The 26,661-nt window shown below is 41.5% G+C and overlaps 1 protein-coding gene across 4 annotated transcripts in view; it reads left to right on the top strand.

Annotated features, from left to right (window-relative positions):
- The window catches only part of CHRDL1 (chordin like 1), a 116,783-nt gene that overhangs the window by 76,713 nt on the left and 13,409 nt on the right, over window positions 1-26,661 (top strand). For 2 of the 4 annotated variants that reach the window (XM_068532784.1, XM_068532785.1), the window contains exons 7-9: window positions 14,471-14,538; window positions 21,184-21,352; window positions 24,810-25,004. In XM_068532784.1, coding sequence (XP_068388885.1) covers window positions 14,471-14,538; window positions 21,184-21,352; window positions 24,810-25,004 — 432 coding nt within the window. Of the gene's footprint in view, window positions 1-14,470; window positions 14,539-21,183; window positions 21,353-24,809; window positions 25,020-26,661 lie in introns of all 4 variants that reach the window. The other 2 variants (XM_068532782.1, XM_068532783.1) reach the window with 1 other exon arrangement.

Here is a 26,661-nt window from a genome sequence, read left to right as displayed (position 1 = left end):
TATTTTGGATATTAAACCCATATCAGATAGATCATTTGCAAATATCTTCTCCCATTCAGTAGGCTGCCTTTTCTTTTTGTTGATGGTTCCCTTCTCTATGCAAAGCTTTTTAGTTTGGTGTAGTCCCATTTGTTTATTTTTGCTTTTGTTGCCCTTGCCTGATGAGACTGATCCAAAAAATATTGCTAAGACGGATGTCAAAGAGCATACTGCCTATGTTTTCTTCTAAGAGTTTTATGGTATCAGGTCTTACATTTAAGTCTTTAATATATTTTGAGTTTACTTTTGTATATGGTGTAAGGAAGTGGTCCAGTTTCATTCTCATGCAAGTAGCTGTCCAGTTTTCCCAACATCATTTATTGAAGAGACTGTCTTTCCGCACTGTATATTCTTGGCTCCTTTGTCATAAACTAATTGCCCATATAAGTGTGGGTTTATTTCTGCACTCTTTATTTTTTCCATTGATCTATGTGTCTGTTTTTGTGCCAGTACCATACTATTTTGATTACTTATAGCTTTGTAGTATAGTCTCAAGTCTGGGAGTGTGGTGCCTCCAGCTTTGTTCTTCTTTCTCAAGATTGCTTTGGTTATACTGGGTCTTTTGTGGTTCCATACAAGTTTTAGGATTATTTTTTCTAGTTCTGTGAAAAATGCCGTAGTTCTAAGAGTTTCTGGGTGGAGTCTTTAAGGTTTTCTATTTATAGTATCATGTCATCTGGAAATAGTGATGGTTTTACTTCTTCCCTTCCAATTTGGATGTTTTTAGTCTCCCTTCCTTGTCTTATTGCTGTGGTTAGGACTTCCATTACTATGTTGAATAAAAGTGGCAAGAGTGGGCATTTTGTATTTTGTTGAGGAGTTTTGTATCTATGCTCTTCAGGGATATTGACCTGTAATTTTCTTTTTTTGTGGTGTCTTTGTCTGGTTTTGGTGTCAGGTTAATGCTAGCCTCATAGAATGAATTTGGGAGTGTTCCTTCCTCTTCAGCTTTTTGGAATAGTTTGAGGAAGATAGGTATTAAGTCTTCTTTACATGTTTGGTATAATTCATCTGTGAAACGATCTGGTCCCGGACTTTTGTTTGTTGGGAGTTTTTTGATTACTGATTCAGTTTCACTGCTAGTGATCGGTCTGTTCAGATTTTCCGTTTCTTCCGGATTCAGTCTTGGGAGATTTGTGTCTCTAGGAATTTATCCATTTTTCCTAGGTTGTCCAATTTGTTGGCATATAATTGTTCATAGTAATCTCTTACGATCTTTTGTATTTCTGTGGTGTCAATTGTAACTTCGCCTCTTTCTTTCTTATTTTATTTATTTGGGCCCTCTCTTTTTTTTCCTTGATGAGTCTGGCTGAAGATTTATTAATTTTGTTTATCTTTTCAAGGAACCAGCTCTTAGTTTCATTGATCTTTTCTATTATTTTTTAAGTCTCTATTTCATTTATTTCCACTCTGATCTTTATTCGTTCCTTCTACTAATTTTGGGCTTTGTTCCTCTTTTTTCTCGTTCCTTTAGGTGTAAGGTTAGATTGTTTATTTGACATTTTTCTTGTTTCTTGAGGTAGGCCTGTATCACTATAAAGTTCCCTTTAGAACTTCTTTTGAAGTGTCCCATAGATTTTGGAAAGTTGTGTTGTCAATTTCATTTGTCTCAAGGTATTTTTAAATTTCCTCTTTGATTTTCTTTGTTTAGTAGCATGTTGTCTAGCCTCGACATGTTCGTGTTTTTTTCCACTTTTCTTTGTTTAATTGATTTCTAGTTTCATACCATTTAGTCAGAAAAGATGCTTGGTATGATTTCAGTCTTCTTAAATTTATTGAGACTTGTTTTGTGACCTAGCATGTGATCACTCTTGGAGAATGTTCCATGTGCATTTGAAAATAACGTGTATTCTGCTGGTGTGGGATAAAATGTTCTGTATATATCTATTAGGTGCATCTGGACTAAAGTGTTATTTAAGACTAGTGTTTCATTATTGATTTTCTGTCTGGATGATCTATCCATTGATGTAAGTTGGGTGTTAAAGTCCTCTACTATTATTGTATTACTGTCAATTTCTCCCTTTTTTGTCTGTTAATATTTGTTTTACATGTTCAGATGTTCCTATGTTGGGAGCATAAATATTGGTGGGTGTTATATCCTCTTGTTGGATTGACCCCTTTATCAATACGTAATGCCTTTTCTGTCTTTTCTTACAGTCTTTGTTTTGAAGGCTATTTTATCTTATATGAGTATTGCTGCCCCAGCTTTCTTTTTGTTTCCATTTGGATGGAATATCTTTTTTCTATTCTTTCACTTTCAGCCTATGTGTTTTTAGGTTTGAAGTGAGTCTCTTATAGGAAGCATATAGATGAGTTCTTTCTTCTCATCCATTCAGCCACCCTATGTATTTTGATTGGAGCATTTAAACCGTTTACATTTAAAGGAATTATCGATAGGTACGTACTTAACTGCCATTTTGTTAATTGTTTTTTTGGTTGTTTTTGTAGTTCTCTCTGTTCCTTTCTTCTTTTAATCTCTTCCCTTGTGCTATGATGATTTTCTTTAGTGTGGTGTTTGGGTTCCTTTTTCTTTATTTTTTGTGTATCTATTGTAGGTTTTTGGTTTGTCATTACTATGAGGTTTATATATTGATCTAGATATATAGCAGATTGCTTTAAGCTGATAGTCACTTAAGTTTCAATGCATTCTAAAAGCAATACATTTTTACTGCCCCCCTCCCATGTTTTATGTTCTTGTTGTCATATTTTACATATTTTTACTTTGTGTATCCATTAACTACTTATTTTAGTTATAGCTGATTTTATAACTTTTGTCTTTTAACCTTCATACTAGCTTTCTAAGTGGCTGATCCACTGTCTTTACTATATATTTGCTTTTACCAGTGAGATTTTTTTTCTTTTATGTATTTTCTTATTTCTAGTTGTGGCCTTTTCTTTTCCACTTAAAGAAGACTGTTTAACATTTCTTGTAAATCCAGTTAGTGATGATGAACTCTTAGTTTTTGCTTGTCTGGGGAATGCTTTGTCTCTCAATTCTGAATGATAACCTTGCCAGGAAGAGTATTCTTGGTGATGAAGTTTTTCCTTTCAACACTTTAAATATATCTTGCCACCCACTTCTGGGTTGCAAATTTTGCTAAAACTTCAGCTGATAACTTTCCCTTGTATGTGACTAGTTGTTTTTCTCTTGCTACCTTTAAAATTTTCTCTTTAACTTTTTCCATTTTAATTATGATATGTCTTGGTGTAGATCTCTTTGGATTCATCTTTTTTGGGATTCTCTGTGATTCCTGGACTGGGATATCTGTTTCCTTCCCCCGGTTAGGGAAGTTTTCAGCCATTATGTCTTCAAATAAGTTTTCTGCCCCTTTCTCACTCTCTTCTCCTTCTGGGAACCCTCTAATGTGAATTTTAGTACACTTAAACCTGTAACAAAGGTCCCTTAAACTATCCCCATTTTTAAAAATTGTTTTTTCTTTTTCTGTTCTGCTAGGTTGATTACCACTGCTCTTTCTTCCAGGTCACTGATCCTTCTGTATCATCTAATTTACCCTTGATTTTCTCTAGCGTATTTTTCATTTCAGTTGTTGTATTTTTGAGCTCTGATTGTTTTTTTTTTTATATTTTATAATTCTTTGTTGAAGTTCTCACTGTTTTCTTCCATTCTTTTCCCAAGTTCAGTGCACATCTTTATGATTATTACCTTGAACTCTTTATCAGGTAGATTGTTTATCTCTATTTTATTTAAATCTTTTTCTGAGTTTTTGTCTTGTTCTTTTGTTTGAAACATATTCCTTTGTCTCCTCATTTTGCCTAATTATCTGTGTTTATTTCTATGTATTAGGTAGGGATTTCATGTCTCCTGATCTTGGAGAAATGGCCTTATGTAAAAGATGTCTTATGGGACCTAACAGCATGGTTCTCTCTGGTCACCAGAGCCAGATGATCCAGGGGTGTCCCCTGTATGGGCTACATGCAGTTGTGGCAAGGCTAACTGCTACTGGTGCGCTGGTAGGCATGGTTGGCCCCTGGCCTGGCTGGCTGTGCAATCTGGTGGTGTTTAATGCTGCAGGTACACTGGTGGGTAGGGCAGGCCTCAGGCATGGCTGGTTGTGCAACCTGGCGGCTCACAACTGCTATGGGTGCACTGGTGGGTTGGGTGGTCCCCAGCACTAAGAGGCTAAAGGGAGGATTCTAAAATGGTATCTGCCAGTGCCAGTATCAGCACAGTAGAATGAGCTTACAGTAAGGGCTGCCACCAGCATCTATGTCTCCAGGGGAGTCCCAGTTGCCTCCTGCCTCTCTGGGAGGCTCTCCAAGATCAGCAAGTTGGTCTGACCCACGTGCCTTTCAAATTGCTGCCTCTGTGCTGGTACTTGGAGTGAATGAATTTTTGCACACACCCTTTAAGAGCGGAGTCTCAGTTTCCTTCCGCCCTCCAGCTCTCCTAAATGTAAGCCCCACTGGTTTTCAAAACCAGATGTTTTGAGTGCTTGTCTTCCTGGTGTGGGAACCCTGGGCTGGGGAGTCCAATGTGGAGCCCTCACTCCTTGGGTAGGACATTTGTGTTCATATCCCTCCCACTTATGGGTCACCTTGCCAGGAGCGTGGGTCCCAACTAGACAGCATCTCCACCCCCTTACCTGTCTCGTTGTGGTTCCTTCTTTATACCTTTAGTTGTGGAAAATCTTTTCTACTAGTCTTCAGGTCACTCTCAGAGATGGTTGCTCTGTAAGTAGCTGTAATTTTGGTATGCCCATGGGAGGTGAGTTCAGGATCTTCTTATGCTGCCATCTTGATCCTACCTCCTGTTCTGTGCCTCTCTTGACTCTTACTCCCCACAAGCTTGGAATAGTTTCCCACCTCTCTTTTACCAATTAGGATCCTACCCTTCTTTCAAGACCCCAGCTGACATTGCATCTCTTCTAAATAGCCTTACCTGATCACTCTAGTCCTCATTGGTCTCCTTGTTAGACCACTTTCAGGGCTTGGTCTGATTGTAGAATACAGCATTTAAAAATATTTCTTGTATTGTTCACTGTTTTATGGATCTTGGCTCCTCAACTGGGAAGCTCTATAAGGAAAGGACCATCTTCTTCCTCTGTTTCCCCTAGCATAGTATTAAGTATATAGCTTGTGATGGATTTGTTAAAAGGAAAGAGAGCCACAGTTATGAAAAGCTTTTGACAAGCGCTCCAAGTGCAGTCCTGGCTAGGGAGGCAGGAGAAATAACTGACCTCACAATTTACTCATCCCAAGCCCATTTATCCAAAACATCTCCAGTGAGCCCAGCATGAAAATTGAATCTCTTTTTATGAAATTGAGATATTTTTGCTAACTCCTTCAAGGTGACTGAAACTGGAAGCAACTGTTTAAAAGCAATTTGTCAGTGTTCAAGACAACTGCCATTTTACGTAAGACTCTTGATTTCTCTTTCCAAAAAGCAGCAAAATTACACCTCAGACGCCATCTTGGCTGGAACCCAGAGATCTCGAGGGAAGTGGTATGTGAGATATTTTTTTAACATCACAAAAATCTACCAAATTTTTCAAAGTTTTCAAAATCACAGGAAACTAGAGAAAATAACACTCCAAATATAGATCCTCACATATCAGTCTAGAGCTCTTTTTGGTTTTGCCCACATTTTCTACAGAAACACTACCATCTCCTGGTCATAATGATAGGAAGGAAACATTGCTAATGAGAAACACTACTTTGTATGTGTCACCTAAACTTCAAAATGTATTGAAACACTCCAGTCTTTTCATAGCTATAGAAGAGTCTGACTACCACTAGTAATTCCTTTTCAAAAGTGAATCATTCATGTTCATCTTAGGGACCATCTTAGGGATTTTCTATCCTTGTCTACCTCTCCTCTTCTTCTAAACCCCAACTGGAAGCTTTCTCCTTCTATGGAAACTTTCAGGTGGTTTTTGTTCTCTTTCCATCCTTTGCACTCAGAATTCACCTCCACATGCTTGCTGACTATCACAGGACTCCCACCCCTCTGAGGTCATCCTGTTCCTCCTTGGCATGTCTTTTATGTCTAGAATGTTTCTTCGTGGACAGAAAACCCCTCAGACGGTGGATGGGACAGCATTGACTTTCATACTGAGTTTAACAAATTAAGAGTGATGATTCCTAACTGGCCATCTGGGATATCCTGTCAAGGTCAATAATGCCCCATCCTGTTGCTGGGTTGGAGGGTTTTTCATGTGTATATGAGTCTGGCTCTACAATAAAAATAAGAAATTCCCAGTGAAGCATTTCAGAGCAATTATTTCTTCACGGGTGGTTAAAGCCACTCTTCTTTCAGCCTTGTCCTTCTAACTACTTCAAGGGATGCCATGACTGCCCAGAAACACACCGCTGGGTATGCCCATTACTCTTATTAGAATAGTTTTCATGAAATTAGACTTCAACATTTGTGGAAATTAATCTGATTTCTTGACTGACAGTATAAACAGAGGAAAAAGAAACATGAGAAAGAAGAGTGATGTCAGGCAGAGGAATCATATTTGAATATTATCTACATTATAACTGTAAGAACTTACAAAGTCCAGGTCTCCATGGCGCAGGCAAAGTGGAAAATTGATATAACTATCCAGTTGGTTTAAGCAAATTGCTGGAATAGCTACATCCACTTTTCCCTTAGCTTTGGCTATTAAAACCAGACCCACGTCTCCTGCTCCCACCAAGTAGTCCAGTCCTCTTTGGATGGGGCCAGGAAGCCAAAGTGGAAAGAAGAAGGACCTTAAACTGACTGCTTTTCATTTCCAGGTTGACAAGACAGTAAACACTGGTGGATCACTGAGTTTCCCTTTTCCATCCTGCTTGCTATTTTCCGTTTATGAATGTGGTAGCACAGGACTGTACTTTATTTGGGTACTTGGATTTTTACCACTCCACTTTATGAGTATGTAAATTGCACTGCCTCCCAAAGAAGCAGATATCTGTCCTCTCAAGCATTACTTTAAGCCAAGAGAGGAAAAGAGGTTTAATTAAAACGCAAACTCCTTTTCTAAATAAAGATGAAAAGGAGGAGAGGACTAGCATAATGATGAGAAATCTAATCATTAGTTTAGAAGGAATGAGCTGAAGGAATCTCTGCAGCCATTTTAATTTTTTTGGTATCTCCAGGACCCTGACTTTAGAAATGATATTGTTGCTTTTCTAGGTGTGGGCATAAATTTTCTCTTTCTGCTAGGCTTCACTTGTTTGTTTAACACAGACGCTTTCCTTTGTTAAATGCATAGTACCCTTGTGAGGGTCCCTTAAGTTGGGTTTTCCCCTATGTAAGCTACTCTTGAGAAGAAGGAAGAAGTGGAGGGAAAGGATGGGAAGAAGAGGGAGGGGGAATAATAGCTAACACTGACATAACGGTGTACCAGGCACTGTTCTAAGCTCTTTGCATATACTGATTCATTTTATCTTCACAACCCTATGGGATAGGTATTACTGTCTCCATTTTATCAACTGAGGCACAGAGAGGTTCATTCACTTGCCCAAAGTCACACAGGTGAGAAGGGGCAGAGCCAGGATTTGGACCCACGCAGTCTGGCTCCAGGCTGTTTTCTTCGCCGTTATTACTATGATGCGTCTCGGCTTGGGGATGTGAAGCAACCTCCGGCACTCTTAACTCTGAGGCTACTGGGAGGAGCAGACTTTGTGATGACTGTGCTCCCGGGGGCCAGATATGCTAATACTTAAAGCAGATTCATTGGGACCACTCCGGGACGCAAAGACCCCATTTCTAACCATGAACTTGGATCTGTTTAACCACATCTCCGTTGAAAGAGCAGAATGTGGGTCGTGGGCACTGTCTAAGTTTCTTTATTCCCTCTCCCATGATGCCTTCCTGCAAACATATGCACTCTCACAATGCACTTTTAAAAAAACACACATTTCTGATTCTTCTAGATACTTTAGTACTCTTCTTTGGATTTGGCTTGCCACTGTGGGCAGGAGTCCCCCCACCTGCCTTGTCTGTGTCTTAGTATTTCTCAAGCAGATATTTTGTTTAAAATGCTAAGAGCTTGTATTGACAGCCCAGGCAATAAAGTGCTTTATTTGACAACGAGGTATTTTCTAAAAAAAATATGACTGTCCACTTTGTGAGACACTGGAGGGCTTCTTCAATACTATATATCATTATTGGGAGCTCACATGTCTACCAATGGCGAATCCTTATACCAGTGTTCTTTAAAGCTTCCCTCAAATTTCAGCATGCTTGCTCCCTCTCCACAGAATTTGTAGAAGTAGATATTTGATGGAAGCCTCCCCAGAGTCATCTGCTTCCATTCCCTCTTTCATCTCCAGCTTGGGTATTGAGTACTGGCTGTAAAGTGGCCCACCAGGGAAGCTGGCACGTAGTAGGTGGAGATTTCACCATCAGTTTCTTCCTCTCTGCCCTCTCCCACTTTTCCTCAAAAACCCTTAACCATTTGCCTTGATTCTGCTGATTTCAACTTGTTCCTCTGAAAATACAGAGATCAGTTTCCCTTGTCACGGAGATCACTTCCCCCTGTCTCGGGGATTCATTTAAAATGTCTCTCTGCCTTATGATTAGAGTAACCATATAATTTATCCTCCAAACCGAGACACTTTTGAAAGTGAGAGAGGCAATCTTAATAATTATGCCTGCCAGAGAAACAGGCATAAAACTGGGCTGTCCCAGATAAATCGGGACCTATGGGCACCCTATTTATGATGTTGTCTGTGGTTCAGAAGTGGCCACATGCTGGCGTAGTTTTGCTGTCTGAGGTTTATCTTTATGGTATCTCATAATCTCATTGTACACTTAGTCCTTTTGAGAGAACAGGGTTTACTTCTGTGACCTGCTCCGGCCAACCAGAGATTAATGGGAGCAATGGGAGTTATAAACAGTCTGAATTTTAGCCGAGCTCTTGACCATTTTTCAAATACTTGTTCTCCATTTCTCCCATTACCAGAAAGCCAAGCCATTCCATCTCCATAGGGTACCACTCAGAGTATAATTGAGGTTTGAATAAACAACACATGTGGCTTTTAAGGTTAAATGAATATTGTTTGACATACAGTACACTAGAGTTGTTTTTCATTTTGGTTTTAAAAATTGGTTAAAATTACATCTTGTTGCTTCTCGGAATTAACTAGAATCCATCTGTCTCCATTAGAATCATTGTTTTTCTTTTTTTTTTTTTTTTTAATGACTTGGCTGAAAAAAGAGGCTTCCTCTCACTCAAGATAATTTGTCCAGTGAATCGGGAAAAAAAGCACAGAAACAGGTTTTTTTTTTTAGGGCTTTGGTGCCTACTTTTTTCTTTTATGTAGTTTATGTATGTATATCTAAGTTATAATATCTAAGGTATAAGGTATAAGATTGTAAATGGACAGACCTATTTTCAGCTCTCCAGATAGACCCTGCCCCAGTCTAAAGAACCACTAATGTGAACATCTAAGAAGATAATTCAAGTTTAACTATGGTTCATGTATAAAATAACTAAAATGTTGAAACCTTTAGCAGCTACTTATAGACCGTGCAAGCTTAGAGAATGCCATTTTGAAGACGTTGAAAGCTCAAAGGCAATGAAAATACTAGTAGTTCCTACTTGAGAATACACACACACACACACACGAAGAAATGGCTCCAGTAGTTTTTGGTGAAGTGAAATAGTTCAAATTTAGGTACACATAACTGTCTGCAAATGCTTAGGTGGTTATGACACATTCATCTGAACTTGTATTACAGGGTATTTAATAGTCTGTGTGTTAACTGACTTGCCTCGTTGCTTTGCTGTCTTGCCTCTCTGCTTATTTAACAGGGACTGTATGCTTCTATATTGCTTTAAGATTCTGTCTGGACTATTAAGTATTTAAAGATACTCTTTAAAAGCCCTTTTAAGACTCTAGGGTCTAAATGCAATAAATTGAACTTCTTAGAAGGTCATGCTGAATAAACATTTCATGTCAATACCAATCATTAAATCTACATTTAAAAAGGGCATTTGATGAGGAGAGCTATTCTCTCATTTTTCTTTTGTTATTTGTTCTCTTTCGGCTACTTCGATTAGGCTTGAAACCACACACTATAGCATTTACATTTTGTTTTGCCATTTTGCTGGCAAATCTTTTCTGGTTTCAAATCTTCTCTCTGGTCCTATATTTTCATTTGGCTCAGGACATAGCTTAGACCCACCACTGCCAGCTAAAACGGCACAAGTAAATCCAAGTCCATACCCACTCAGTCACTGTCGAGGGCAGCGCCATTCCCCAGCTCTCCAGATTGCAACCCTAGAGTCATTTTATACTTTCTCCTTTGCCTTCCTCCTCCTTTACCAAATCTTCCATCAGGGTCTTATCATTTTCTTGTTATCTGCAGTAGTGTGATTCACCCCTTCTTCTCCATCTAGATTCTCATGGCCCGTCACATGTTACTACAATAGCTTCCTGGTTGGCCTCCCAGATTCCAATTGCTCCCCAACCAGTCAGCACTCCCTTGCCTGGATAAGCTTCCACAAATATCATTTATACCATAGGCACCCCTACCTAAAAATTGGTAACGGGATCAAATATGAAGTCTTCAGCCTCTTTTCGAAGTCCATACAGGAATTATTTACCACCCTGTTATCTCAACAACCCGTCCCCTTCCCTTGCTCCCTCCCACCCTCCTTCCTTTCCTTTCTATCTCTCCGCCAGCCCCCTTTCTCTTGTTTCACTTCTGAAGTTTCCACTTAAGCCACACCTTGCTTGCTGTGTCCACTATGTGACTTGCTATTTCCAAAGCTCTGGTCCTTTGCAAATGCCGTTCCCTCCAGTTGGCGATACCTTCTGCCCATATGACTGTTTATACCCTGCAGTATCTACTTCTAAAAACATGACTTAACAATTCTTTGGGGATGCTTTCCACGATTACATCTGACTGCTCACTCCACACATTCAATATCTCCTAAGCACGTATATTCCATTTGTGTTTCCAGTTGCTACTCTGTGTGTGTGTTTTTTAGGCTCTTTTCTATATTGATTTCCTGTCACCCCCAAACAAGTTGTAAATGTCTTGAGGGCAAGGGTCCAGCCATGATTTCTCTTCTCCTTCTGCCTTAGTGTCAGGTTTTCCACCCAAGAAGTGTTCAATGTATGTTAACTGACTTTTGGGCATTATTATTTTCTTTTAAAAAAATTTTATTGAACTATAGTTGATTTACAATGTTGTGTTAATTTCTGCTGTGCAGCAAAGCAATTCAGTTATAGATATATATATATATTATTTTTCATACTCCTTTCCATTATGGTTTATCACAGGATATTGAATATGGTTCCCTGTGCTATACAGTAGGACCTTGTTGTTTATCCATCCTGTGTATACTGTTTTGCATCTGCTAATCCCAAACTCCCAATCTTTCCCTCCCCCACCTCATCTCCCTCTTGGCAACCACAAGTCTGTCCTCTATGTCTGTGAGTCTGTTTCTGTTTCGTGTTGTATTTTAGGTTCCACATATAAGTGATATCATATGGTATTTGTCTAGACTTCTCTTTCTGACTTACTTCACTTAGTATGATAATCTCTAGGTCCATCCACGTTGCTGCAAATTTCCTTCTTTTTTATGGCTAAGTAATATTCCGTTGTATATATGTACCACGTCTTCTTTATCCATTCGTCTGTTGATGGACATTTAGGCTGTTTCCATGTCTTGGCTATTGTAAATAGTCCTGCTGTGAACGTTGGGGTGCATGTGTCTTTTCGAATTATAGTTTTGTCTGGGTATATGCTCAGGAGTAGGATTGCTGAGCCGTACGGTAATTCTATTTTTAGTTTCTTAAGGAACCTCCATACTGTTCTCCATAGTGGCTACACCAATTTACATTCCCCATCAACAGTGTAAGAGGGTTCCCTTTTCTCCACACCCTCTCCAACATTTAGTATTTGTGGACTTTTTAATGATGGCCATTATGACTTGGGCATTATTTTTTGACACAAACAAAGGTGAAAGCATCTTCACTCTTACAAAGTTAGTCAGGGTTTCCAGATAGTCTGAGTGTAATCTGTCTACCATCTTTACTCAGACATGGAATAACCAGGAAGAGGCAAGTATGCTATTGGCTAAGTACTTAATTCTGTATTTTTTACTGAAGTTCAACTCAGTACATATACTGAGCACCTGATGTGTACCCAGATCACTGACCCCCCCACCCCAGAGTTTCTGACTTACTAGGTATGGGGTGGGGTCCAGAATTTTGCATTTCTAACAAGTTCCCAATTAATGCTGATGTTGCTGGTCCGGAGACCACACTTTGAGAACCAGTGATGTAGGTGACACAGAGGGAGGTCTAAGACATGGTCTCTGGTTTCAAGGGATTTACAGTCTCTTTAGGGAGACAAGGCAGGCTCAAGAAACATTTAACAGAAGAAAATATTGTAAACTGGATTAATATTCATTCATTCAAGAAGTTTTGAATAAGTACTAACTATGCGCCCAGCACTGTTCTAGGTGCTGCGGGTTACATCAGTGAACATGATATAGACAAAAATCCTCGTTCTCACAGGAGAATTCTAGTGGGAGAAAGCAGACAACAAATAAAATATATAAACTGTAAGATACTGTTGAGTCCTAAGATCAAAAAGCAAAGAGGGGGGATAAGAAGTATCAGAGGGGATTTGAAATTTTAGATAGGTGATAAGAGAAGGCCTCCCAATTCTATCATTTGATGAGTATTTATTGAGTGACTATTATGTGTCAGGCACCGTTACAGATCATGGTGATACAGCCGTTAATAACACAAATAATAAACCCTGCTCTTATAGAATAGACATACTTATTTGGGAGCCAGGAAATCTGAGATTTGGGTTGTAAGCTCTCATCAACTCGCTACGTGAGTAAATGGCTCCTTGCTCTCTCTGAGCCTTGGTTTCTCCACCTGTTACATGGAACAGTTGGGCAAAATTATGCCTGGAGTCCTGTACATCTCTAAGGCTACAGAATGCTAAGTCCTTTAGGCAATCAGAAATATGTGAGAGAACTTGAGGAAGACTTTGTAGAGGAGGAAAACCTTCATGGTTTTTATAGTCATACAGGAGCTACGGAGTGTGGGAGCTGGGAAAGTAATTTCAGAAGAAAAATAACATGAGCAAAAACATGGAAGCAAGAATGGGGGCCACAGTTTCAATGAAGAGTAAAGAGGTCAAAGGGTTCCCATTGTAGAGTAGCTAAGATAGTTGGGTCGGAGGTAGGTGCTCCGTAAAGATGAGGTGGGGGCTGATAATAGAGAGTCTTAGATGGGGACCCACTGAGGGTTTTTTTGATCAGGAAATGATACGATTATATAATCAAAGTGGTGTTTTAGGAAGATGAATGTAGCAGTCATAGTTAAATCTTCAAAATTCATAATTTTTTCCATAAGATGATCTTTGAATCATGGAGGTTAAAGCCATGCTATGTTTTATGTCACTACCCGATGATAATATTGGTATCAAATTAATCTTGAGGTCTTTTTCCAGCCCTAAACCAGTAACAGTACTTGAACCAGTAACACGTTACTAGTTAGAGTTAGGTTTTGAAAGCTTGGGAGATGAATTAGAATAGAAAATTCTTAATGTTTATACATTTTTGTATTCCGTGTTATCCCATGAAATATATGGTTGAGTAGATATTGGGTTATCCTCAACCAGGTACACACACACACACACACACACACACACGCATAAATAGTACTCATTTAGAGTGGTGCAAATATCTCTAAGACCGAGCTCTTCCCATCTGCTTGTTTGGTCATAGATAATACAAGGCAGTATTTTTGGAGATTATCCTCTTATTTTTTTATCTTTAATCAGCTGAGGAATATCCATATCTGTTGTGAGTTTGCTTTTCTCAAGGCTGAAAGTAAAATCTTCCCCCTAAAAGCAGTTAGTCTGGAAGACAGCAATGATAGGGATTCGCTGTTCAAAAAGTGGGTTGTGGAGACCCAGAGAAAGGTGTCTCAGGCAAAAATAGAAGATATGGGTTACGTAAACACTCTAACCACAGCAAGTTTTACCTTAACTTTCAGATCAAGTCATAACTTCTCAGAGGCATAATGGTGAATTTAACAAACCATGACAGACCAAATCCTCAAAACTCTCACTTTTGAAGGGTAGTTTAAACACAAGTTGAATATGACCTGTAAAAGACTTAACTATCTTCAGAATAAAATAAGCAAATGTGACAATGATGGCTATATTACAGTGGAAAGTGATTATTTTCCCTTTTATTTTCCAAATTCTGTGTAATATTGCTGGATGGTCTGTTTTAGAAAGTGGCAACTTTTTTCAGAGTTGTCTTGAAAAATGAGGCACACCCAGGGAGAAATCTTTCAACATTGCTGTTTGAAGGACAGCCAGAACAGCTAAAATGTGTAAAGAACCTTCGGCTCATAGAACCCAAAATGTTACTGGGTCACAGGTTGATATTTTCCCCTTCTATGTATGTATAATTCTTTATTTCTTTTTAATAAACAGGGGATGGAGAATTGTCGTGGGAACATTCTGATGGTGATATCTTCAGGCAACCTGCCAACAGAGAAGCAGTAAGTGTGAATAGCTCAAATAATTCAATCCTTCACAGCATCAGGCCAGACTTCCCTCCCTCCATGGGTACTGTCCCAGCAACGCCATAAAAGGGCCCATCTCTAACACCATTTTTCTTCCCTTTCCTCAGAAGTGTGAATGCCATCATCACCAACCTGGAACCATTTAAGTGCATTTGTATAATTGGTAACTGGGGCCAGGACATGAACATGAAGAAATCATAGCCTAGCCCTTAGGCACCCTTCATCTAGATTAGAAGTTGGTACCCTTTCGGGATGACTTGCCAAATCTTTGTCTTCTGTAAGGAAGGCAAGTCACCACCCCCAGCCTCAACAGTGAGGACCTTCTGTGGGATAGTTAGGTAGGTCAGCCCATCCTTTGGGCACAGGTACCTTGGACATGTGCATAGAAACCTCCCCTAAGCCTTAGGCTCTCAGTCATACAGCTGGAAGAAAGGAAAGGTAGCAGCCAGATTCCCTTTCTCAACCTGCAACATCTTCTCATTTCTATTCTTGGTGCTAATCTCAGAATAAGCCTTACGAGTGGGCATCTCTCTATGTATAGTAGTAGCGTCTCTTATTCCTTTTTATTTTGAAGTAATTAACAAAAGAGAATCCCTCCAAGAAATATATGTCTAAGTAGAGCAACACTTCAAGCCTCTAAAAATCAGAAAAGAAGATGTTCCGGTTCAAAGGATCTATCATATTAAAGGACTTTATATGAGTCCATACGGGATTATATGAAATCATGAGTGTGAAACTTTTGAAAAAGGTAAAACACTATAGAATTGAAAGAATCTTTCATCCAATAAAAAAAGTGTACAAAAAGTACAAAATGTACCAAGGCATTCGTTGCAAATAAATGGGTATTCATCATACCCTCATACAAAAGAAGTATACAGAGCATTCAACGTAGAATTATTTTCATAAAAGCAAGACAAATGGAGACAACCTAAATGCTATCTATAGGGGTTTGGTTAAACACACCCAATCTATAGGACACCATACATTTGTTAAAAAGAATGTGGGGGCTTCCCTGGTGGCGCAGTGGTTGAGAATCTGCCTGCCAATGCAGGGGACACGGGTTCGAGCCCTGGTCTGGGAAGATCCCACATGCCATGGAGCAACTGGGCCCGTGAGCCACGATTACTGAGCCTGCGCGTCTGGAGCCTGTGCTCCGCAACAAGAGAGGCCGCGATGGTGAGAGGCCCGCGCACCGCGATGAAGAGTGGTCCCCACTTGCCGCAACTAGAGAAAGCCCTCACACAGAAACGAAGACTCAACACAGTCATAAATAAATAAATAAAAGAACGTGAATTTCTTTAAAAAAAAAAAAAAAAAAAGAATGTGGTACGTCAAAATGTAGTAAAGTGGAGGGATCGCCAAGATATAGTATGTAAACAAAACAAGGTGCAGGATACAATTTATACTATCATTTCCTTATGTAAAAATTGTGTGTGCATGTGCGTAAATGCATATGAAAAGATCTAGAAGGTCACATACCAATATATTAATTGTGATACTCTCAGAGGGGTGCAAGTGGGCAGGAGGAAAGGTAGCGTTTGATTTTTTATTTTGTATCTTCTGTATTATTTGATATTTTTCAATGAGCATGAATTAGTTTTGTAATAAATCAAATTTAGATGATTTTTAAAACCTCGGAAATTAGTTCTCAACAAACATTGGATATTAGGGCAAGAGTCTATGGAATTATAGGTCAGGCCCAAGAATCATGAGGGTATGGAAGAAGGTGTTGATCCAGGACCTAATAAAATGATCAGTACCAACATCACAGTGTGGCTAAGGCCATCACATGTGCCACTTCTGACCTGCATGCCCCCAGCTTGCCAACACCCTCAGCAAGGAGATGAAAGGATTTGTATTTGTTTTATTGTCTAGTCATATTCTTTTCTAGACATTCTTGTTTCCAAATGAATGGAGAAGGATTTGTGCATGGAGTGGAGAATAATACTCTGGATATCTCAAAAAAGCAGCACTCCTGCAAGAGAGCGTGGGCTTCCCAGTTTGTGGGTTAACATAGACCCCGAGGAAAGACTTTCTCCATCCAGCAGCGTATCTGCTTTATACTAAGTGAGATTCCTTCCAGATCCTGACGGGAGATGATGTCAGTCTCCCTGTTCTGTGTTGTGAATTTCCTCTTTTCCTCAGCCCCAATTTTTTGTTTTTAATCATGGTAGGAAGTCGAGAGTGGCTAAATTAGTAGCTGTCAACCAGATGCCATTCTAAGCCAAAGTTAGGTCTCAGTCACCTTAAGCTGGGTGCCTTAGCCCCCAACACTAAGCACTATGGCCCCCTCAGTGGTCTTGCTGGTAATGCCATTAATTAGTCTTTCTTCTTGACTTTGTCTCATGCTGCCCCCACCTCCATCATTGTCTTTCAGCCTCATTGTTCTTCCTAAACTGCTGGTCATAGGGCTGGACTTAATCCGATACTTCCCGTAGCAAAAGAGGTCAGATATAGAAGGCAGGGCCTTGAAAGAGTTATAGATTTTCAAAGGAGTTCAAGACTTATCTTTAGAAATGAACATTTGCGCCTGGTAGGCCAAAATGTCCAGATGGCTCCACTTTATTATAAATAAATATTTTCCTTTGTTCTACAAGGGATAGATATTGCGGGATATGATTTAAATAATAAATAGCATCTGTAGTAACAGAAAAGTATGTACCTGGCACATAGTTGGCACCCGATAAATATGTGTTGAATGAATGGGCGTGGAAGGTAGAGTGAAATGTATGTGTGTGTGCTGCAAAGGCAGGGGGCGGGGGGGCTTTTCCTTAATGTTAATGCATAGGACTTTGTCCCAAATCAGAGAGAAATTCTTCAAACTTATTAGAAGGTAGGAGAATCCCTTCTGAATAGCATTTGCAGGCCCAACTTTCCACATGGGAGAAAAAAAAAAAACATTTCTGATTCAGTAGAGTGTCCCTTTTAGTAGACTGTTCCTATTCCTAGGGAACCATCACAACCTCGGGTCAACAGAAACACAGCTGATTGGTTTATTTTGCCAAGTGGGCTCAAAACCATCAGTTTAACCAAGTTTTACGAAGTGCACAAAAAGGAGAACCAGTGGTTTAATGATGACTCCTTTGTAAAAACCTGAAATGGTTTCTGTTTGATTTCCAGATCATAGCTTCATATGAACTGGTCCCTGTACCATCGGGGGAAGTGTGTTTGTGTGTGTGTTGGGGGGAGGAATGTGAGGAGAGAGAAATAGGCACGGGGTGGGAAGCCAAAACATGAAAGCAAGCATAATTTTGTTTTGGACAACAGCCAAACTCTGATTTTGCCCCCAATAGATTACTCAGAGATTTACCATTAGAAACGTGAAAGAATTTGGCATAGAAACAATATGAAACACATAAAAATCCATGTCTCATTCATATTTTCAGAACAATGCTCTGGATAGGAAACTGGCCTAAGTGTCTCCCAGACAGGGATAGTCCTAGGTTACTCCTGACTCAGGTGTAATGTGCTCATGGCTGTGTGGATTAGAATGAATTCTGAAGACATTTTTTTAATTAAACTTTTAATTTTGTGATTAAATGTAGATTCACTTGCAATTGTAAGAGAGAACACAGAGAGATGGCCTGTACCCTTTACCCAGTTTCCCCCAATGGTAACATCTTGCAAAACTGTATCACAGGATCAGAACGAGGAAGGCACTTCTGAGGCCATTTCTAAACTTTCATGTTTTCCTGTTTCTGCTGATAAAACCCTTACCTCTTAGACCTCAGAACAAGTAAAGAAGAAACTCCTGGGTAACTTCTTCAATGGTGGAGATTTTCCAACATCAGGATAGAACTGTGTAACAGCCATCTCAGAAGCCTGAGATATTTGTCAGTCCTTCAAGTCAGTAGATCAAATAATACCAAAATATTGAGCAGAAGAAAACAAAGCCTAGACATATGATTGCTTCTACCTAACTGGTTTTGACCTGCTCTCTCAAACAGCCTGTTCACAGCTGGTTTTAAAGATAAGCTCCAATTTCACTTACAACTCCAAGGCGTTAATGCCTTTTTCTCCTTCGCTATAAGTTCCAAGGTCAGGACGGCCCCTGGTAAGCCTTTTTCATTTGTTCAGGGGAGCGACTCTGAAAGAGCCATTACTCCTAAATCAAAATCACACATCACCACCCCAACCCCGGGGGCCGAAACAGAAGATCCTTTATGTCAGTTATTCTCAACCTTGGCTTCAAATTAGGGTCCCCTGAGGAGTATATAAAAATCCTGATGCCCAGGCCTTACCCCAGACCAATTCCATCGGAATCCCTGGGGGTGGGATTAGTGTTTTTACGGCTCCCCAGGTGATTCTGTGTGCAGCCGAGATGGAGACCAGTGGCGTGTGTGATTGTGAACACTGTAGCAGACTTCTATATGGGAGAGAATTTTTCTTTGGAGCAGCTTTTAAGCAAATGTTTGGGGATCCCTGAGCTTAAGCAGATGTGATCTCTCCCACGTCCTCCTCCTCTTCCTCTTCCTCTCTCCTTTCCCGCTCTCCCACTCTCCTGCCGTCTCCAAAAGCTCAACTATCACTCTCACCCCAAATAAAACCCCTCTTCTTCTTGGCCTCAGTTTCTCTGTCTGTAAAATAAAAGACTTAGATGAGGTTTGGGGAGGGCTGGGTTGGCCTCTGATCAAAAGCCCTGAGTTCCTTTTTTGTGTGTCTTGAATCATTTTTCTCCCCTTATCATATGTCCAGGATCAGAGTCCCCGGTACCGAAGAACAGCTTTTCAATTTGTGTTCACCCTCATGAATCAGAGAACTCCTTGTACTTGCAGCTTATACTGGGTCAGCGACCTTCCCTTTCAAATTCTAGCCCCGTCGAACCCCCTCCTTTCAGCATCAGTAGGACACCCACCAGCCAAACTGTCCTCTCTGTGTTCCTTTGGCAAAACTTTGCCAAACTCCAGAAAGGACAGAACAATCTGTAATGGCCTTTGTGGAATGTGAGTGATTGTGGCAGAAAGAGACATATGAGCCATTGTGGGAATGAAAAATATTTGCGCTGAGAATCCTGTCCGTGCGCATGATAATAAATTGACGCAAACTCTTATTTGTGTGAGTTTTTATAGCAATGCACCAGCATGGGCTCTTCTTAGATATAGGATAATGTTCTCTTTCTCTTACTCCAGCTCCTGTTCGCTCTCGCCTTCTCTCACCCATGCCTCCCCACCCCCTAACCAGGAGAGTAATAATAATTCCCAAAGCTAAGTTTGCAACATGTGTGTCTATGGAACATAACTAAAATAAATGTTTTAGGGGATGGTGGGGTCAGGGGATCCCATAACTACCTTCTCAATGTTCCTTGCTATTTCTATCAGTGAATATGAGGATATTCCTTTGTAATTGCCTGCAAAAGCTTCTTTCGTGGGACCCACCCCCTTCCCTTACCCCTGACAGTTACCCCTAAAACACAGTGTTATTGGGCTTTAAGCCTTAAGGTTCTATTCTTCATCCGTTCCATCCTCCTCTAACCCCATTCTACTTCATCTCCTGGGCGAGGGGTGGGTAGCAGAATAGTGGGCTCATCGTGTGTCTTGAACCCTTGCTGAAAGAGCAATGATGGGGTTGTCTGTACTACAAGACTCTAAACTTTCATGAGGGACCGCAGCTTTCCTTCGTCCATTCAACAAGGCTTTGATGAGCACCTTCTAGATGCTGGACACTGTTCTAGGCGCTGGAGATATAGCAGTGAACACAACAAAAGTTCTCACCTCTGTGGAGCGTACATTCTAGTGCCATCCTGCAGAGTCCATTCTTCTGTCTATAAAACGTCTGGGGTATCTGTGCCCTGCTCTGTGCCCTCATGCCGTTGCCTGCGTTTGGAGCCTCAGTACCTGTTATCCAGACCAGACTCGCCTCCCACCTCTTCCCCCTTTCTGGTTCACCGTACACATTGTCAGGGCTCAATGCTTTTGAAACACAGTTCTGATTTTTTTTACATACTTAAAAAAAATAAATCCCTGAAAGGCTTCTACACCCTCACCTCTATTGCCTACCAAATAAAGTCCTCGCCCCTTAGCCTGTCATTGCAAGTCCTCCGTGATCTGGCTCTAACCCACTTTTGGAATGTTATCCTTCGGCTGTTCCCTTTTATGGACTCTCTGTTCTCTGCTACACCTTCTCAACTTGGAAATCTCTGCCTGGAATATTCCTCACCAAGTCTGCCTGTAAAAAGTCTACTCATGCTTCATGGCCCAGGTCACAAACCCTCCCCAACTAGAAGCTCTCTGTCTCGTCCTAATTTGCACAGCATTTTATCCTTCTTCTGTGGCCTCTCTCACACTCTGCCTTGCCTTGCAGGTGACTATGTAAGTTCTTAAACCTGAAGGTGAGATTCTTGGGAGCAGGAAAGGTACTTCACCCTTTTGGGCTATTTTTCTCCCTCAGGAGCTTATCTGTGAATCTAGGCCAGTCTCCTGCCAGAAGAGAGGGAAATCTCAGCGTGCTGCCAGCACTGTTCTTCCGCCACATCCCAATTTCTCTGTTGGTTTCGGTGGACATGCATTTAAGATCAGAGCTCCTCACTAAAAACGATCAAACAGCTTCTAAGGCAGCTAAGTCCATCTCAGTCGTCTCATTGGTAGATTCGGGGGGCTGAATTTGTCCTTTGTCATTTCACAGAGACATTCTTACCACCGCTCGCACTATGATCCCCCACCAAGCCGACAGGCTGGAGGTCTGCCCCGCTTTCCCGGGGCCAGAAGTCACCGGGGAGCACTCATGGATTCGCAGCAAGCATCGGGAACCATCGTGCAGATCGTCATCAATAACAAACACAAGCATGGACAGGGTAAGGGACGTGCTTCTTTGGTACTGCACACTGTCGGCGCTTCAGCAGCCCTGGTCTTTGGAGAGCTGGGAAAGGACCCTTTCTCCCATGCATATCGGACATTCCCATGTGGATCACTCACCATCCGGTCTACCAAGCGAGTGTGGACAAGTGACTCCAGAGGACTGTTAGGACTTTCCTAAATACAGTCCAAAGACCATAGTTTATATTTCAGGAGTATGTGTCCTTATTAAGGACCAAAGGTGAGAAAGCAGTGAACCTGATGCGCCCTCCAGCATTTTCTCCGTTGCCTCTGGGGGTTGAAGGTCATTTGGGAAAGTTTGCTGGGGCTTTAACAAAATGAAAGGCGGTTTGTTTTCCAGCAGGACACCCAATATTCAGAGGTAGTCGGCTCTAAACGCCTCTAAAGCTCTCATCTGAACCGTAGAGATAGCAATTCTCACCCCTCATTGCCCCAGCTTCTCCTGGCGCTCTTGTTAAAGGCACTCATTCCAGGCTTCCCACTCAGAGATTCTACTTCATAGGAGGAGATTATGCTTAGAAGTGAGTCATCCAGTGAGAAATCCAGAAACCTCCTGGCTGAGCAGCAGCAGGACTGCTCAGGTTAGTACCACCGTGCAGCCCACTCAGCCAAGCACACGCGTCCACGGCCCGTTCCTTCCTGCACAGAGTTCTCCAGCCACTGCCGTGCACCCCACCCCCGCCGCCTCCCGGCCAGTAGCGGGGGTGGGGGGGGAGGAGAAATTCGATCAAACAATTGACTGCTTCTTACTCTTTTAGGCATCCTGTCAACCAGCTCTTCAGAGCAAAAGCTCAGCTGGTTCCTTTTTATGAAACCACAAACATGTTTTGTTTCCTTTAAAGGAAAAACAAATCAAAGGCAGTTCTCTGAATGGGTTAAAAGTAATAAATTATTAAACCAAATGATTGAATAACATGGGTGAAAAACAATCCGTTACAAAGAACTCCTACTATAAATCTCAACAAAGCTGGTCAGGCCAAAGCTAGTTGATCACATCTGTTACTAGTTAGATGTAAATTTCAGATTACAGATAAAAAAATTAAATTGCTTTTGAGACTAACAGGCTTTAAAAAAAGAACATTCAAAATAAAACTCTTAATAAAAAATGGTGAGGTATTAGAAGAATTGGAAATATTTACTATTGATCTGGGTTTCATTTGAAATTTATTATTTTTAAATTCCAAGGCATTCTGATATGAATTTATGAAATGAGGAGGAGGAGTTAGGTAAAGATGCAGTTTGATTTTCAATCCTAAATTGCCTTCAATAGATTCCATTTGCTCTGAAAGTATTTTAAAGCCTTAAAAAACGTGTGGGGAAATGGTCTTTGAAAATCCTAAATCCCATAATTTCCACAGGCCTCTTCATTTTCAGGGCAGAGGCTCATCCCTTGATTTCTCCATGTCCTACAAAAGCCCCAGCTGGTTTACATTTATTCATTGACCCCATTGATTTGGATGCAGCCATTCTCTCCTGACCTTTCTCTATTATAGTTCATTGGAGAGTCACTTGTCCCTATCTCCAACTCCCAACGCCCCAGCTGGATGATCAAAATCATCCTGAGAATTTGTTGGTGGGGAGAAGGCTGTGTTTCCCCCTAGAGAGTTGATCTCACCCTATTGCACTTCAGAGTGTAGGCTCTTACCCAGTCTGGATTATTCCCTTAGTCCAAATGTTTAGGGGAGAGGGGACCTGGCTATATAACCCTGGGGGTCCTGCCTGCCCCGCTCCTTAGCCCTCCTGCTAACAATGTGTTCCTCTGAGATACATCTACTTTGTCCCTTGCTAGAGTTCAAGAGGAGAAGCAGTAGGACCCCACCATTCTTAACTTGAGTCCAGCCTAAATTTTCTTGAAGCAGAGTCTGCACCCACATGATCTCGTTCTCCTGAAGGGTGTGTCACTGTCTGGGGAGGAGAGAGAAGAGGGGTTGGCGGGAGAGAGAACAACACATCTGGTCCATCTTGTCCTGTGATTCCATCAACAGTTTAGATTTCAAGCCCCTATTCTATCTCACTGTACGATTAGGAGCTTCTCTGGCTTAGGTTCTTGGAAATCTTTACATGGATTGACCTGTTAGAGTGCCTAGTACTCTAGCAGCTCTTGCAGAGGACAGGAAAAGGCAGCCGACATCGTCCATATTTCCTAATGTGACCCAGTGGATTTGATGAGAGAAATAGCCCAATGATTCATCCTTCTGAGGCCATTGTCCTGCAGCCAAATCAGTCAGTTCCTAAGAAACGCCCCACGTGGGGCTACTTTTCCCACCCTCGCCCCGCCTTAAGTGATACAACCCACCCTAGAGATGTTGTTGATTGGGATGCCGACAGGTCTCCCTGGGTATGATGAGGTGATGGGAATAATGAGAAACACACCCAGTCCCCGTCATGGCTGGAAATCTCCAGAATGTCTCAGCACTTTCAAAAAAGAGAGAACTCATTCTCAGACCTCCCTATTTGCGGCTCTGTGCAGGTCTTATACTGGAGCTTAGCTCCGTGCCTTACAGTCAAAGCCGGATATGTTTTGGTTGGTTTGCACTGAAGGGTGTTCCTGTGACTCCTGCCCTTCATAGGCCTCTCAGCCTGCAGCCCAGATGCTTGCTCTTGCAAACCGCCCCCCACCCCCAGAAAACATGGAGCCGGTGACTTCTCTTCCACTCAGCAAATGTGAGACCACCAAAGGGTATCTCTAGAGCAGTCAGTGATTCGCTGTAGCCAAATCTCTACAGCTACTATGAGGATACAGGACATTGCCAGAAGATTAGAGGCGTAAAAGGCTACCTTTCACCACTTACCCGGGAGGGGTGGGTCCTTTCCTTCTCAATCTTGTCTCAGCATCTTGCTTCCCACTCCAGAGAGTAAGCCAGCACCACTGAGCTCCGTACCCATCTGTGTTAGTAGATCAGATTCTCATAGCATTTGACATTCTGAATGGATTTGCTTCAGGATCTGGAAAAACTTGGCCCTTTGAGAAGGCCAGTAGTTTTTGCATCTAGTCTCCCTGGACAGCAAACCTTCCTGGGAGATTTTCATGCCTAGAAGCACATCCACTTGGGCCATCCCAATCCTCTATGGAGCTACAGGTCTGAACACTACATTCTAGCAGAGGTTCCTTATCAGACACCCTGGACGGCTAGAACTCTGATTTCATGCATCCATTCATTCCTCCATTTAAAACATACTATTTGATGGCCTACTATGTGTCAGGCCCTTGTGGGCATCCAGAGGCCTCTGTTGAAGATCCTGAATAGTTGCTGACAGGAGAGCAAGGCACAAGCTGTCTTTTGGTTGCAGAGGCTGCTCTGTAAACACATCTCCACGGGCACAACAAGAACAAAGGATGCTTGATGTCTTAAGGGGTTCAGGGCTTGGGCTCTGAGCACCGGGGCCCATTTCAGCTCCCCAGCCTTCAATTTCCAGTCCTGTGTTCTCTTCCAGTGTGTGTTTCCAACGGAAAGACCTATTCCCACGGCGAGTCCTGGCACCCAAACCTCCGGGCATTTGGCATTGTGGAGTGCGTGCTGTGCACCTGTAATGTCACCAAGCAAGAGTGCAAGAAAATCCACTGCCCCAGTCGATACCCCTGCAAGTATCCTCAAAAAATAGATGGAAAGTGCTGCAAGGTGTGTCCAGGTAAAAAGGCAAAAGGTGCGTTGGTTGGAAGCCCTGCCTTTGGTTGACTGAGATCCCCACATAGTCATTCTCAATGTTCTTTGAGTATCAGAAACATAACCACAAGCTGCCATATAATTGTAATGGTAATAGTTCTACTAATAACTGACAACAAGCTACGTTCGCTCCTCTCTTGAAGGGCTGATAAGATGGTTGCTTGGAAGAAAGTGACTTCTCAGAAACAGGCTGGGGATTTACTTGTGTCTACCACACCTTTGGTCCCATGTAGCCCTAAGGGCCGAACTTAAGCCTTGCTTTTCTAAATAGTAGAGAAATTAGGTCATCGTGATTATTAGGAAGGACAATAGCACCCTTTGTTTATATCACCGTTTAACTCATCAAAGCACAATCACCTTCATTTTCTCTTCCAGATAGGACTAGAGACAGGTGAGGCATAGTGGAAGGAGAGTGGGTTCTGGTCCTAATAACTAACTTGCTGGGTGACCTTGGAAGTGTGCCAGATCTTCTCTAGGCTGTATCATCCTCATCTATACAATGAAAAGTTTGGAATAGTTGATATCTAAGCTTCCTTCCAATTCAAAAATCCTATAATGATATTATCATTTCTCTATTAAAGACAAGAAAACGGAGGTGTATAAAGTGAAGTGACTTGCCCAGAGTCACAGAAATAGATAATAAAACCAAGGTTTGGAACCCAGGTCACTTCCAGCCCATTGTTTTTCCCAGGCCAGCAGAAAATGTTGACTGATAAAAAAAAAAAAAAAGGCAAATCAGTTACTTAAATGTTGGTTTTGACACACGAGCTAGAGAAAAATACAGTCCGTAGTATTGGGGTGACAGAGTACTGGATTGATAATTAAGCATTCTAGCCCTGGCTCTGCTACTGGTTTCCTGTGTGACCTAGAACAAGTCACTTCACCTCTCTGAGCCTCAGTTTCCTTCTCTGCAAAACGAGAGGGTTAGAGTAGATTTCTTAGGGTCTTTCCAGCTCTAACATTCTAGGACTGAATGAATTAATCACTTCCAGGCACATGAGTTTATCATTTCTTATATCTACCTGCAAAGCACTGTTGTAAACACAGATGAAAAACCAAATGTTTTTAGGGACTGCCCTGGTGGTCCAGTGGTTAAGACTCCACGCTCCCAAGGCAGGGGCCCCAGGTTCGATCCCTGCTCAGGGAACTAGATCCCGCATGCCCCAACTAAGACCCGGCACAGCCAAATAAAGAAATATTTTTTTTAAAAAAACAAATGTTTTTAAGTGTAGGCAGAGAGCTAAATCATTTATTCAATTTGGGCAATTCCTGATGAGTAGCAGACAGACATGAACTTTGTCAGTGTATTCAGTATATATGTATTTTGAGCATCTTCATGTAGGCCAATGGTTCTCAAACTTCTCTGCACATTGGAATCCCCCAGGGAGCTTCTAAAAAATACCTGTGTCTCTTGGACCAACAACTGAGGACTAGACAGGCCGGGAGATGAGTAGGCCGCCAGTGTGGCTGGACCACCAAGGACCAGAGGGCAGTGTGGAAGGATGCCAGGATGGACAGAGGACAGAAACTAGGACCAGGTGGTCTCTTCTGCTAAAAACAAGACAACAGGCCCAACATGGAGTCAATTTTGCTAAGCCCCAGGTCACCAAATCGAGACAATT

Source organism: Eschrichtius robustus, chromosome X (assembly GCF_028021215.1).
Source record: "Eschrichtius robustus isolate mEscRob2 chromosome X, mEscRob2.pri, whole genome shotgun sequence".
In the NCBI taxonomy this organism is placed as follows: domain Eukaryota; kingdom Metazoa; phylum Chordata; class Mammalia; order Artiodactyla; family Eschrichtiidae; genus Eschrichtius; species Eschrichtius robustus.
The sequence above is the reverse complement of the archived record's forward strand: the minus strand, read 5'-3'. Positions and strand labels throughout refer to the sequence as shown.